The sequence below is a fragment of the Microtus pennsylvanicus genome, chromosome 7 (assembly GCF_037038515.1).
Source record: "Microtus pennsylvanicus isolate mMicPen1 chromosome 7, mMicPen1.hap1, whole genome shotgun sequence".
NCBI classification, from domain to species: Eukaryota; Metazoa; Chordata; class Mammalia; order Rodentia; family Cricetidae; genus Microtus; species Microtus pennsylvanicus.
The window spans coordinates 5,659,433-5,673,233 of NC_134585.1; the positions used below are offsets into that span (position 1 = coordinate 5,659,433).

Genomic DNA, 13,801 nt, shown 5'->3' on the forward strand with positions numbered 1-13,801 from the left:
GTGCTGATTGGTTCTCTCACTTCCTCAATGGCTGCATCTCTCCAGAACAAACGTCAGAGCCCTTGCCATGAACCACAAGGCCCTGTGCACTCTGGCCCCCTCCCTGATGTCAGCTCCTGTGTTCTCTTCCTTAACTCTCTCCTTGTCCCCCTTCACACACATCAGGCTTCTACCTCAGAGACTGTCCTTACCCCACTGCCCGAGCCCTGTGCACTCTGGCCCCCTCCCTGATGTCAGCTCCTGTGTTCTCTTCCTTAACTCTCTCCTTGTCCCCCTTCACACACATCAGGCTCCTACCTCAGAGACTGTCCTGACTCACCCCACTGCCCGAGCCCAGGGCAGGCAGGTATCCGCATGGCTCCTGGCCACATCGCCCGGGGGCTCTCCTCAATCATCTGACTGTCTCATTTAAATATCTCTTCTGCTGTCTGACCCTCATTCTCTTCCATTGCTGCAGACTCTTCCCACTGTCGGAAGCCAGGCTACAGACCTGAGTGTCTGCACACTGCTCTCCTTCCTGCCTTCCGGGATGTTTGTGAAGAGCATCCCCTGCCACACACTCCATGCCTCTCACAGGGTCATACAGAGCCATGGCTGAACCAAAGAACTGAGGTATCAGAGCAGCTGGGCCAGCGGCGGAGCTGTTTTCTAAGTAGATGGGACATGTTTCTACTAAAAGAACCAGTTTACTTCAGTTTAAGGCAATTTCCACAGAGACAGTCTCAGACAGGCACAGGACCAGACAGCAGAAACACCACCATCATGCATGACAGAGGTGGGTGGGATGGGAGATGGTAGGCGGGGACCCCATGCGGCATAAAGGACACATGCAAGACCTGCCCCAGTGGGGTAACCTTAGGTGGAAAGTTCCTTGCTACCTTCCCACGGCAGGGGCAGGAGCTCTGAAGGGCTGGGGTGTGGGTGACAGGATGCAACGGGGTAACCCCAGAGTCTAGATAGCCTGGGTGTGGACGGCGGTCATGAGGGGGGATGGGGAGGCTGGGTGTGGAATGGATGGACCCTCAGGATGGCTCAGGAAACGCTGGACCACCTGACCAATCCTGTCGTCACGGAGGTGTGGACACTGAGGTCCAGAGAGCAGAGGCTGCGCTGGGTGGGGACAGGCTGGTGCTCAGGGCTCCTGGCCCCAGAGCCACTGAAGAGCAGAGAGGAGGCCAGACAGAGTACAGGGGCTGGCCCTGTGCCCTGCAGGTGAGTGGCCTCCCAGGTGAGCAGGAGACATCTCAATGCCACAAGCTACCTGTGACGGCTCCAGTGAGGCTGCAAATGTGCATCTAGAACATTCTAGCATACCACCAAGCCTTTGAGGACTGCAAAGGGACTGACTCTTCGCTAACGTGCCCCTATCACAGTCCCTGATGGCTCACAGGCTCTGCTCACAAACAGTGTCCCTAAGAAAGTCAATTACACATCCCTGGTAGCCCATCAACCTGGGGTTCCCTGGACACAGGACAGGGGATCTCAAGGGACTGGGGACACTAGACACTAGGGCAAGAGGGTAGGGGAGCTGGAGGAGGCCTGCAAGAATAGGGGAGTCTGGGACTATCCAACACAGGCTAGGGGAGTCTACTCAACCGCAGAATCTTATGTACCCCTTGTCTTCTACACCACCCCCAGTTCCCTGGATTTGGGTGGGAAATTGAGGCCAGGAAGTGGGGGTGAGATCATGGACACCCCATCTCCTGCCAGCCCTCCAAGAAGAGTCTGAGAAGGCGACCACAAGGAAAGTGAGGTCTCAGCCTCCAGGCCCCTGGTCCTGCGAGTTTCAGATATGCGTGTGGAGGGGGGATTCAGAGGGTGAGTGGGCTGGGGACTGTGGGGGTGACTGAGCAGGTGCGGCGGGTGGTGGGCGTGGGCGGATGCCCTGTGCCTTCATGTAGGACACCAGCTGGTCGGGGATCTCGGCCAGCACATCCCGGGCCAGGCGGGCCATGCTCAACACGTGGTTGCCGGTACGGTCCACGTAGTCCCGGAAGGGCACGAACTGATAGGCAGGAAAGTGGGGTCAGGACGGGCATCTCTGGGTCTCCTCCCAGAGGACCCACTGTATCCAATCCCTGCTTCATGGGTTTCACCAAGGGCTCCATGCAGAGATACCCACCCCCACTCATGACAGGTTCTAACACTGACCCAATCCCTTCATCTGAGACTCTAGTGATGCACAGAGGCTCAAAGGATGCTGGGAAAGCTTGATCCTGGCTTCCTTTCCTCTAACCAACCCTCTCTAGAGGGACCCCCTCTGTCTCCTAGGATCCTTTCTCCTCTAAACCCACATCTAACCCACTAGCTCCTCAGTGTTGTCCCCCTCTGGCTCCTTCCTGCCCTCCTCCTAAACACTAAGGACACTGCCTCCATCTTCAAGGGGTCTCCATGCCACTGGAAGGCCGCGTCGCACAGACTACTGAAATGTGTATGAGCACGGAGCCTTTTTGTAGGGCTTGGGTTCTGTGGGGGCATCATTCGGGTTAGAAGGCAGCTTCACGCAGGGCATGGCAGGGAGGGACCCTGGCTGAGGAGGGGATTCCAGGGTCTGTCCTTGGGGACTCTGCAAAGGGGCGCTGAGGCTGGCCTGGCTAGAGGCCTTCATATTTGATGCACTACAGTAAGCAGGGCCTGTTTCACCTGGACAATGTCCCGTTCAGCCAGTTTCCCCCGGGAGGAGATCCGTACGTCGTCACCGTCCAGCTCCACCATGGCTGTAGGGACAAGCAAGGGATGCGTGTGTGTGACAAAGTATATCTGGCAGGACCTGTCCTCCAATCCCAGGCCAGTCTAGGGCCCTTGCCCTGACACCAGAGACGAGGAAACAGGCGGAGACAGACGGACGTGCAGCTAGGGCCGTTCCCCTCGTCCAGGCTCCTTGCCTGGATGGAGGAGTGGTACGGCCCGATAATGAGGCTGAGGCATGCGTGTGAGGATGGACGCACCCTCTTGGGACACACAAACCCACCCAGACACGAGCTCTTGCTGGCGGGGACAGGATGCCATGGAGTTCTGTGGGAAGAGACATCTGGGAAGGGGACACTGGACTCACCATCAAACTCAGCCTGGCCTACGCCGACAATGATGATGGACATAGGGAGTTTGGCAGCCTGGGAGAAGACAGGGGAGGGTAGAGTCCTAGGTGAGGGATAGGAAGGTGGGCCAAACCAAGAGAGGGCAGGGCATGGAGCAGGAATGGATAATAAGGGTAGGGGACCCCAAGGAACCCCAAGGAAAAGGACAGGATAGGGAGAGAACCGCCAGATCAAGAGCAAGAGGAGAGTCTTTCGGGAGAGCTGGGTCTGCCTGACTCTGAGCCACCTCCTCAGGCACTGGGGCTCCACCATGAGGGACCAGGGCAGCAGTGGCTGGAGCCACTTTTAATATTTATTTATTTATTTATTATGTATACAATATTCTTTCTGCGTGTATGTCTGCAGGCCAGAAGAGGGCACCAGACCTCATTACAGATGGTTGTGAGCCACCATGTGGTTGCTGGGAATTGAACTCAGGACCTTTGGAAGAGCAGGCAATGCTCTTAACCACTGAGCCATCTCTCCAGCCCCTGGAGCCACTTTTATAGGGAAACCATTGAACAGGGTTGGGGGAAAGCTTTCCTCATGTTGGGATCCCCTACCTCCTCTACATGACAGGCAAGCTGGGGCCTAGGGTGGGTGACTGAGGCAGCCATGGGCCCCCAGAGAATAGGGCCATCTGTGTGGCTCAGAGGTCTGGCCTCTCACAGACCCAGAGTTTCTTTTATCTCCCAAACCCCTGTCTAGCACTGTCTCCTAGTCCTGCCAGACTCTGGCCAGCAACTAGAGGAATAAGGGAATTCAAAAGGGGCGAGGGGGCTTTAGGGAAACATTGTGGGGGTGGGGAAAGAATCCCCCAGTGTTTCTTTAAATGAGGCACCCCCACCCCACCAGGTTCTCCTAGGGGTGGGACAAGATGCTTCAGTCCGCTGAAACCGTGGTGTGGGTGTGTGAGAGAGAGAAAGCGACACCCCCATCCTCCACTCACGTTGACGATGGCCTCCTTCGTCTGCGCCATGTCGGAGATGACGCCATCAGTGATGATGAGCAGAACAGAATACTGGGAGCCATCCTGCACAGTGGCGGCATTCCTGTAGGGGTGGGGATAGGGACACAAAGAGGTGTGTCCTGGCGCCTCTGGCCCAGGCCCCCTGAACACGACTCCCAAACATTTTGTTAAGGGGGTCGAAGGGCATCTCCCTGGGCCTCTTGGTGAGCAGGTGGCATGGGATGCTCCGTTACACCCTCCAGCCATGCTTCCGGGGGGGGGGGGTCAGCTGCCCCAGGCTCACCTGGCTACGTGGGTGACCACAGGGGCGAAGTTTGTGGGGCCGTAGAGCTGCACCGTGCGCAGGCTGCTGTGGTACGCCTCCAGGATGCCGTCAATGCCACAGCACGAGGGGTTCTCCTGGTTGCCATTCTGGGGCAGAGAGGAGCCAGCTGAGCTCAAGTAGGCAGGAAGGTGGCAAGGCAGGGCTGGGTCCAGGGAGGGGGGAGGGGCAGAGGCAGGGTTGGGCGCAGGGCTGGCCAGGGTGGAGGCAGAGGCAGGGCTGGCCCAGGAAGGCAGGGGGAAGACAGGGCTGGGTTCTGGAGGGAGAGGCAGGCAGAGGCAGGGTATAGTTGCCTTTTGCTCAGACCCTAAGCCAAGTAGGTAGCCATGCCTATGGAGTTTACTTTGCAAGTATTTAGGCCAAGGCCAAGAATTAGAAACTCCCAGTCCCCTACTGCTCATTCCCAGCCTGGCACCTCCTACCAGTGGGAACTCATGTGACACCCTGCCATCAGGAGGCAGCTTGGCCCCGAAGCCCAGGGCAGGGAACATCTTGTCGCTGTCGTAATGCTGGATGATCTCCCCGACGGCGGTCAGCGCCAGCGCATAAGCGTTCAGCTGGTAGGGGCTCATATAGTGCAGGGACGTGGACTGCGAGGGGTTCCCTGCAACACAAGACGTGGGGACATCTGCCAGACTGGACAGGGCATGTCCACGAGCACCACTGTTCATCCTTGAACCTTCCCTGTCACGCTCTCCACGCCATCCTGGTTCAGGAGTGACTGCCGAACCCTTGGAACACATTCAGAATCCCACTTCTTCCTCAAGGCCTTCACTGTCTGGTGCACAGAGCAGCAGTAACCTCCTCATGCCCACCCCATGCCCGCTTGCCCTGCCCTGCCCTTACCTGCAGGCCACACTACACACTGGCCTGCCCACCCTGACTCCAAGGCCAGACCATCTGCTTGAAGGACCCTGAGCCCTCATCCCACCCAGACCACCCCAGAGCCTACCAAGCCACAGGATCCCCATGAATCTGGCCTCCCATCCTCCTTCCAGTCTGAGCTCCACAGTTGCGGCCTCTCCATGCTTCCTTGCACGGCCCTGGCGGTGTCTCTTTCTCTCCTGAACATTCACGAGGCTCGCCCCCTTGTCTCTCTTCTACGGCCACCGAACCAGTGTGGCCCTTCTCTAGTAGTGCCCGCCTACCTGAGTTCCCTTTCCCTTCCCCTGCCATAATGTCCCCATTGCCCGTCACCTCAAGCGGTGAGATTTCACCGATCCGCTTGTTACTGACGCTCCCCACCCCCAGGCAGGACCAGCGTCTAGACTGCCCACCAGCTGCGTGATCCGAACCTTCAGTCTCCTCACTACAGATACTTCTGGAAATCAGGGGAGCTGCCCCATCCTCATCACCTGCCTCTGCCTCCCAAGTGCTGGGATCAAAGGCGTGTGCAGCCCTCTTCATTCTAACTTTGGTTGTCTGGACATAGAAGCCCTCTCTGGTGGGCATTTTCCTCCGTACTGAAGCATTCCACCTCAGAAAGTAAACAGCTCACAGGGTACAGGAAGTCCCTGTTAAACTGTCTGCAAGCTGTGCAGGGTCCCAGCTTTCCTGGGCTGTCACTCACACTGAGATGGCTCTCATTAGCTTGTGCGTAGTAACCCCTGACCCATACTCCTGTAAGTAAGCCAGCAAACTCACATTGGACTTTGGTAACATCTGTACGTTGATCTGTTATTGGTTCCCTATCTGGGGGAGTAGATTTTTGCTTACATCTCCCAAGGATTAGTGCCACCCAACGGGAAGAGGAGGAGGTATGAGGGGCCTGGCTCATAGCCGCATTGTCTACCACAGCCCAGAGAAGCCCGCCCCCCACTCCTGCCCCACTCACCATTGGAGGCGGTGAAGTCAATGGCCACGGTGAAATTGATCTGTGTCCTGAAGAAGAGAAGACCTGGGGTCACCTGAGGAGGATGGGCCGTGGGCAGCGCTGGGCAAGGCAGTAAAAACTACTGGGCACCCATGTTTGTTAGGCATGTGGCCTTAGAGAAGCCACTGTGCATAATCTCTGCAAGGCTGGGATGGTTGCAACAGCCATGCCCCTCTGTGAGGCCTCTGTGAGGCCACTGCGAGCACTGGGGTGAGCTCTCCAGAACACACAGGGGCTGATTACGCTGTGTGGGCATGCACGGTTCTATGGGCGCCTTCCCTTCCTCTCTGAACCTGTGCCCAAGCGAGTGAGTAGGTGAGGCCAGGGCTACTGGGTTTCTGGTTAAAATCCAGAGTCAGATTAATGGTTAAAACATAACAAATGAAGAGACAAAACATACACTAAATATCTCTAGAAGGAAGACAATGACACCCACGATACTGTCTGGCTGAGCTTCCACAGCTTTCTGATAGATTTTTTCCTGTTTTTGTTTTGTTGTGTTTGGTTTGTTTGCTTAGTTTTTTTTTTTTTTGTGGATTTTTCGAGACAGGGTTTATCTGTAGCTTTTTGGGTTCCTGTCCTGGAACTAGCTCTTGTAGACCAGGCTGGCCTCGAACTCACAGAGATCCGCCTGCCTCTGCCTCCCGAGTGCTGGGATTAAAGGCGTGCGCCACCACCGCCCGGCTTGTTTGCTTAGTTTTTGAGAGGGGGTTTCACTAGGCAGTCCTGGATAGCCTGGAACTTGGTTTGTGGCCAGGATGGTCTTGAACTCACAGAAACCCTCCTGTCTTTACCTTCCAGGAAGTGCTTGGATTAAAGGCATGTGCCACCATAGCCAATCTCTAAGCTCTCACAGAAAATACAGAAGACAGTTGTGTGTGTGGTGTTAAATGACACCATAGGAGATACAGCCCGAGTCTATGAAAAACTGTATAGCATTACTATAAGAATCACAGTTGAGAACTTAGGAATCTATGGTTCCCTCCAGATCCCACAAGATGAAAACAGAATTAAGAGAGAAATACATCAATCAGTATTTGAATTTTGACTGGACTCTGCAATCAACCAATTTTAAAAAGTTTCAAGACAACCACTTGAAAACTGCCTCGCCTCTGGTATTAAGGAACTGTGAATTTTTCAGTGTTTGGGGTATTATTATGGACTGTGGTTCATTTTGTAATCACACAGTATGGCTATTAAGTTTAAACTTTTTTTTTATTATTTGTGTGTGTGTGCATGTGCACTTGAGTGCAGGTGCTGGAAGAGACCAGAAGAGGGTGCCAGATCCCCTGGAGCAGGAGTCACAGGCTGCTAGGAGTCACTTCCTGTGGGCAGGAAGTACTCTTAACCACTCAGCCATCACTTTAACCCGTGTACTTTATGAAAGGAAAGTCCTGTATTCTAGAGCTACCTTCTGTAGGACCTCGGGAGGGATGAGGGCTGGGACCTACTTCATCACAAGTGGGTAAGGAGACTAGACTCCGACTCTCTGGGCAAGGTCAATCAGAGTCTGGGAGGCTCCTGAGGCTCCCTTCTCAACAATACAGCATGTGTTAAAATTTTTCATAGTGAAGTTAGCCTGGAGGTTTCATGGCTGGCTGCTGTGGAATCCAGGCCAGATGTGGACAGAGTAAGACTGATGATGGTGTGCGCCTGGGTGGAGCCTCATCTTGTGATTCTCACACGGCTCTAAATCAGAGGGAGAGGATTCCAGGGCCCTCTCTCTGCGGTGATTCAACTGGGGCCCTCAGAATCTGCTTAACAAAAATCCTGGAGTCACAGGGGGGAAGGTACCTTGCCTGGGGACATAGAGAATGTAACAGGAGTCCTATTTCAACTGCATTTAGGAGAAGGTCCCTTTTAGAAATCCCAGTTCTCTTGCCACCTGATCAGTCAAGCTGCTGTCCATAAACTCTTTGTCCCTTGGGAAAGAGTAAGCACCTGGCCAGCAGGAGACAAGCCAAGTTTTATAGGCAGAGGGAGTCCCATCATTCTGCTAGCTGGAGGCAGAGAATCCCCTGGACTCCAGTCTTTAAGAGAAGAGCCACAAGAGAGCAAGAGCCTGGGCCCCTGAGTGGCTGTTTATATCACCACCACACTCAGTACTACCAGATACTTGTTTGAAGCCTGTGGCTGGGGACTCCTTGCTATAGCAGTAGACTGATGGTATCTCTCCATGTGGAATAACAGCATCTCTGTTGGAGGAAGGGAGACACCTGGAGAGCAAAAGCCCTGATTCAGGGGCCATCCTTGGGAGGATGGGCTCTGCTTTGCTGGACTATAGCTGAGGAACACTACTGGACTGTCTCTTCCAAAAACAGGGTGAGGGGAAAGGCTGGTGCTGTCCCTTAACTATTCTTCTATGCAAAGTCCTGAAAACATGGGGGAAGAAAGCAACGGTGGCGCATGCCTTTAATCCCAGCTCTCAGGAGGCAGCAGGCAGACAGATCTCTGTGAGTTCGAGAACAGCCTGGTCTACAAAACAAGTTCCAGGACAGCCAGGGCTGTTACACAGAGAAACTCTGTCTTGTAAAACAAAATAAAACAAAAACAAAAAAAAGAAAAGGAAAGGAAGAGAGAGAGAGAGAGAGAGAGAGAGAGAGAGAGAGAGAGAGAAAAGAAAAGAAAAGAAAAGAAAAGAAAAGAAAAGAAAAGAAAGCGGGCATTTTGGGGCAACTCCCCGCAACAAAGTTGCTCCTGCCTCCTGGCCTCATCTGACAGGGACAGAGGCACCATCATTCTTACTCCTGGGCTCTGCAGGCAGGGAAAGGAAGCCAGGGTCCCCAGACGGACCCCTCTGTCAGTCTCCTGCTTGGACAAGCTCTCTATGCTTCCACAGCCCAGAGTCAGTTGTCTGGCTCAGACCCTCCAGAGAGTTCTTTCTAGGGTCTGACCTGCAGGGTGCTCCAGCAGTCCCCTGCCTCTTCAGCTTCCATCTGTAGTTAGCCCCATGGGAACAACAGAGGCGGTGAGGATTACTAATTAGCCAGGAACAAAAGGAGCCAGGCCACCTTGCAGGTGGGTGCAAAATGGAGATAAGGCTTCACCCCACCCTCTATGTAAATTAGGCATGCTATGCAAATGAGAGGGTAAACAAAATGAAGCTTGTTTCAAAATTGCCAGGTGCAGAGGAATATGAGGGCTAGAGGCTTAATGCTTAATGGAATAAAGAAGGGAGAATTTTTGGTTTGCAGATTCTTTTTTTCTTTTGGCATGCAAGGAAAGTGCTGTACCACTGAGCTGCACCCCCAGTTCTGCAGAGGAGGCGGTGATGGGGAAGGCTGCCAAGACAGGGGGTGGATCTACGCAGAGAGGGGCTAGAGGAGGCCTCTGGGAGCCCACAGGGAGGGTGCGTGTGTGCTCTCTGTAGGGCTCCTAACCTTGAGGCTGCAAGTTCAAGAGACGAAGGAGCTGTGTCATGGGAAAGCCAGCGATGTCCCAGGACAGCTGTCTCTCCGTGCCCTGGAGACAGGGCAGCCAGTGCCTGCCAGGCTGGGATGCGCCCTGGGTAGCTGCCCTGATGGTCTTCTCTCAGGCAGGTGCAGTCATTGCTTGCCTGCACCTGTGGGCTCTCAGCTGCCCACACACTGACCTGGCAGCTGCCTGTAGGGAGTGTGCCAGGGAGCCCCCTCCTTGGAATCAGGCCATGCCTAGCAAGCTGTCAGCTGAGGCCTCCTGGCTCTTTTGCTGTGTTGGCCTGGAGGTCACCCCCTACAGTTCCTTCTGCTCTTTCGGCTGGGTGTTAGGCACCTGCTGGCCCTGGGACTGTCCCCGAATCTCACTGTTCTTACAGGTCCCTGTCCCACACCCATCAGAAGCCCAGTGCTGGGAAGGACCTCAACTTTCACCCATCACAAGCCCTGTGCTGAGGACAGCCCTGATACCCACAGAGAGAACATGACTCACCATAGTAACTCAGGAAAGCTAAGGCAAACGGACAGGAGCCTGCGGCCCCTGATGCCCTGCCTAGAGCACTTTCTACCTCCCACACCTTGGCTCTCTCGGTCATGGAGTCTCCGCCACCCTTAGCCCCTCCCACCTCTACTCAGGGATTTGACCCCTGCCTCAGAATCCAGGAGTTGGCGGGGTTCTCAGCTCCAAGGCAGAGTCTGCCTACACCCAGTGTCAGGCTCGGTTGGAGCCTCACGGTGTGTGCTGTGGTTACATGGTATGGAGCCCTGCCCTCTCCCGGGGCTGGGGAGACAGGGCCCCGTTTCCCTCACCCTCCTTTGATGTAGTCCAGGAAGGTGCTCTCTGACTCTACCGCGAAGGAAAGCAGCGTGACCTGGGAAAGAAAGAGGGTGTGGTTAGCGAAGAGCCCAGGATGGTCAGGATCTCACTGACGGGTGCTGGGTTCACCCATGTCACCCTATGCTGTGCCTGTGGCAACCCCAGCAAGGACTCTCATCCCCATTTTACAGCCCAGGAAACTGAGGTTCCACGGATGCTGCCAGCATGTGGCACAGTAAGGATATGAACCTGTCTGAATCCAGAATGTCTGTGACTTTCATACTGAGACAGGGTCTCCTGTAGCCCAGGCTGCCCTCAAACTGGCTAAGTAGCCCAGGATGACCTTGAGCTCCTGTTCCTCCTGCCTTACCACCTCCTGAGTGCTGGAGTTTGGTGGGCTTTAGAACCACACTTCACGGTGAGGCCAACCCTACTGCTGAAGCACAGGGCCCAGGTGAAGGGCCCAGCCATCCTCCAAGAGTACCCTGGGAAAACCCGGCGGAGCCCTGGCCTGCAATGTGGAGGGCCGCGGAGTCTTCCTGATGTAGGCCCAGCCGCCTGTGCCTGTCTCTGGCTGTGCTACTCTCCGTCACCATCCTGTCTCTGTTCTCTTCTCCAGCCTTGCACACTTCTGGGGTGTAATTCACCCCTCTGCTCCAAGACCCAGCGAGAACCCGGCTTTTTCCTACAGGTGTCCAGTCCCCAGAACCCCTCTTCTGGTGGAAGCCTCCTGCCTTCTGTCCCTCAGAGACTTTGGCAATGGCCTTGTCCATGTAGGCAGCCTATCACAAACAGGACTGTCTGGGTCATGGAGAGGAGGGAGAGTGACCTGAAAGGAGGGGGCCCCGAAACCAAGGAGCCCCTGTTGGTGAGGATCTGGTTACTGTCCCAGCCCCTCAGCTTGGCTAGGCCAGCTGTGACCAAGCCGATGTCCCCCAACCTGAAGAACGAGACAGAAGGTTTGTGTGCCGTGGCCCCAGAGAACCCCGCCCCAGAGAGCCCCGCCCCAGAGAGCCTCACCCAGGGGAACAGGGTGTGAAACACCTGAGAGCCACCGACCTCCTCCCAGGTGGCTCCCAGTCAACCAAAAACAGCCTACAATAGCACTTCATCCTTCGCAGCCCACGAGATCCCATGCAGTCAAGGTGGAACCCGCACCAAAGACGCCAGAGCAAATAGGACTGACTTGTTCTTGAACAGCGCTGGGGCTCCGCCTCAGGGCCTTTGTGTGCGCTGTGTTCTCGAAGGCCAAGTCGCTTTCTTCGACATTCTCAATATTTGCTCTATTTGGTATCACTTCCCCTACACCGACTGCAATTCTTCACGGATGTGTGCACAACACACACACACACACACACACACACACACACACATACACACACACACACTAATTAACCCTCTGCCTTCCCTATTACAAGTATCGGGGACGGGGGTCTGCCATCCCCTGGCTCTGTCACTTGTCCCCACAGCACTGCTGAGAGCCCAGTGCACAGTGGCTGAATTAATGTGGGAATGTCCAGCTGAGCAGCCCCCACAAGCCAAGGACCAGCGCTGACCCTGGCGGTAACAGTTGAGCAGGGGCAGGGCCTGCTGCCCACGCAGATGCGAATGAAAAGAGGTGCTCACTCACACCTGACTCCTGGCTGTGTAACCTGGCTGAGTCACTTCCCAGCCTGCGGCCTGGCCTGGGCTCCTCTCCGCACAGATGCCAGCATCGCCAGTATCGGCCTTGCGCAGAGCCCAGTGTCTGGGGATTCCCCACAAGCACACCAGCTTTTCCTTCTGCAGAGCCCCCCAGACTGATGGCTCCCTGATCCCCACTCACCTGGGACAGACACCTGAGTGCCGCTGCCTACTGAGGTTGGGGTGGGGTGGTGGGGGACTGTGGGGAAGGCAAAGTAGGGGGCTACTCACTGTGCCAGAATTCACGTATTTCTTTTTCTTCATTTTCTTTTTTGGGTTTATCACCTATAGGGGAAAGTTAAGTCAGGGAAGGTTCAGGGCTCCCACCAGCCATGGGTGTGACTTGGGCACCAGCCCAGCAGGGTACCGGGTGTGACTGCAGCTGGAAGGGCTTTCTTTGCCAGGCCTTGTGGGATGCTGGAAGCTGGGAGTCGTCGCTAACCCTGTGTCCCAGGATTCAACACACTGGGCCAGTTTCTTTAGCTTTGTCATCCAAGGCCCTCAAACCCGCCCAGAGCAGCTGTGTGTTGCAAGACAGCTCTGCCCACGCCTGCCTGCGCCCGGCTGAGCTGCTCTGTCACCCCACACACCTGTCTTGCCTCAGCCTTGCCTTCCCCATTCTTCTTGGGGCTCCCACTCAGGGATATCCTGAGCTCTGAGCCTGGCTCTGGGCTGCCATCCTGGCCCACAGTGGGACACTTCCAAACAAGATCTGCTCCTCCTCCCGTGCTGCCCCCTCCTCCCCACGCGGTAGGCTCAGTAATGACTTGGGATGAACTCCGCTCTCCACTAGTGACAGCCAGTGACACCCCTGATATTTGGTCAAGTCTGTAGATGTTGTCAACACTTGGGGGGAGTAGAAGGTCAGGATGCTGCCCCTCAGCCATGACCCATGACCAATGCTGGGGAACCCCTGGGGCCAGGAGGAGGGCCACCTTGTCCTGGTGAGCCACATGACACTCTCTGTCCCCATGCTCAACAGAGGAAGTTTGGGCTTTCTCTGGATTCTCAACAGAGCAGGGCAGTTCCCACCCACGTCGTCACCTGTTGGCTTCTTCAGAATGCATGCCCCTCCCCTGCATGGCTCATGCCACCTTTGGTTGGGGGCCTTCAATATGTCTCTTTGTTTGTTTGGTTGTTTTTTTTTTCCGAGTCAGGGTTTCTCTGTCTTTGGAACCTGTCCTGGAACTCGCTCTGTAGACCAGGCTAGTCTTGAACTCACAGAGATTCGCCTGCCTCTGCCTCCCAAGTGCTGGGATTAAAGGCATGTGCCACCATCGGCCAGCTCCTTTGACTGCAGTATGCTTGGTCTAACTAGAACTGATACCCACAGAGATGGCGGGTGATTCGCTCAAGGTCACACAGCCACCTGGGTAGACACAGGATTATAAACCTGTGTCTAGGCTAGCGATGCATTCATACAGGGCCGTCGTCTGGTGAATGACTGATAGGCGGGACTGAGGTCAAGTCTGAGAAGCTGAATCACCGGGAAGTGCCTCTCTAGCCACGGAGCGACGCTCTTCTACTGCATCATAGGATCCCGGCTACCCAGATGGACAGACAGTTGCGGCCTCTACACTGCACTACAGTGTTTGACCAACTGGAACCAAGTGTGTTCCACGGTCTCCCTTCAGCAGAGGGGAAGG

The 13,801-nt window shown here is 55.3% G+C and overlaps 1 protein-coding gene across 2 annotated transcripts in view; it reads right to left on the reverse strand.

Annotated features, from left to right (window-relative positions):
• Positions 1–666: 666 nt before the first annotated feature.
• Cpne5 (copine 5) overlaps positions 667–13,801 on the reverse strand; it is an 82,761-nt gene continuing 69,626 nt past the window's right edge. For both annotated transcript variants that reach the window (XM_075979726.1, XM_075979727.1), the window contains 9 exons: positions 12,387–12,440; positions 10,466–10,527; positions 6,204–6,250; positions 4,792–4,973; positions 4,331–4,458; positions 4,027–4,129; positions 3,056–3,113; positions 2,644–2,717; positions 667–2,005 (listed from right to left, as the gene is read on the reverse strand). In XM_075979726.1, coding sequence (XP_075835841.1) covers positions 1,787–2,005; positions 2,644–2,717; positions 3,056–3,113; positions 4,027–4,129; positions 4,331–4,458; positions 4,792–4,973; positions 6,204–6,250; positions 10,466–10,527; positions 12,387–12,440 — 927 coding nt within the window. In that variant the 3' untranslated portion in view covers positions 667–1,786. The remainder of the gene's footprint in view (positions 2,006–2,643; positions 2,718–3,055; positions 3,114–4,026; positions 4,130–4,330; positions 4,459–4,791; positions 4,974–6,203; positions 6,251–10,465; positions 10,528–12,386; positions 12,441–13,801) is intronic.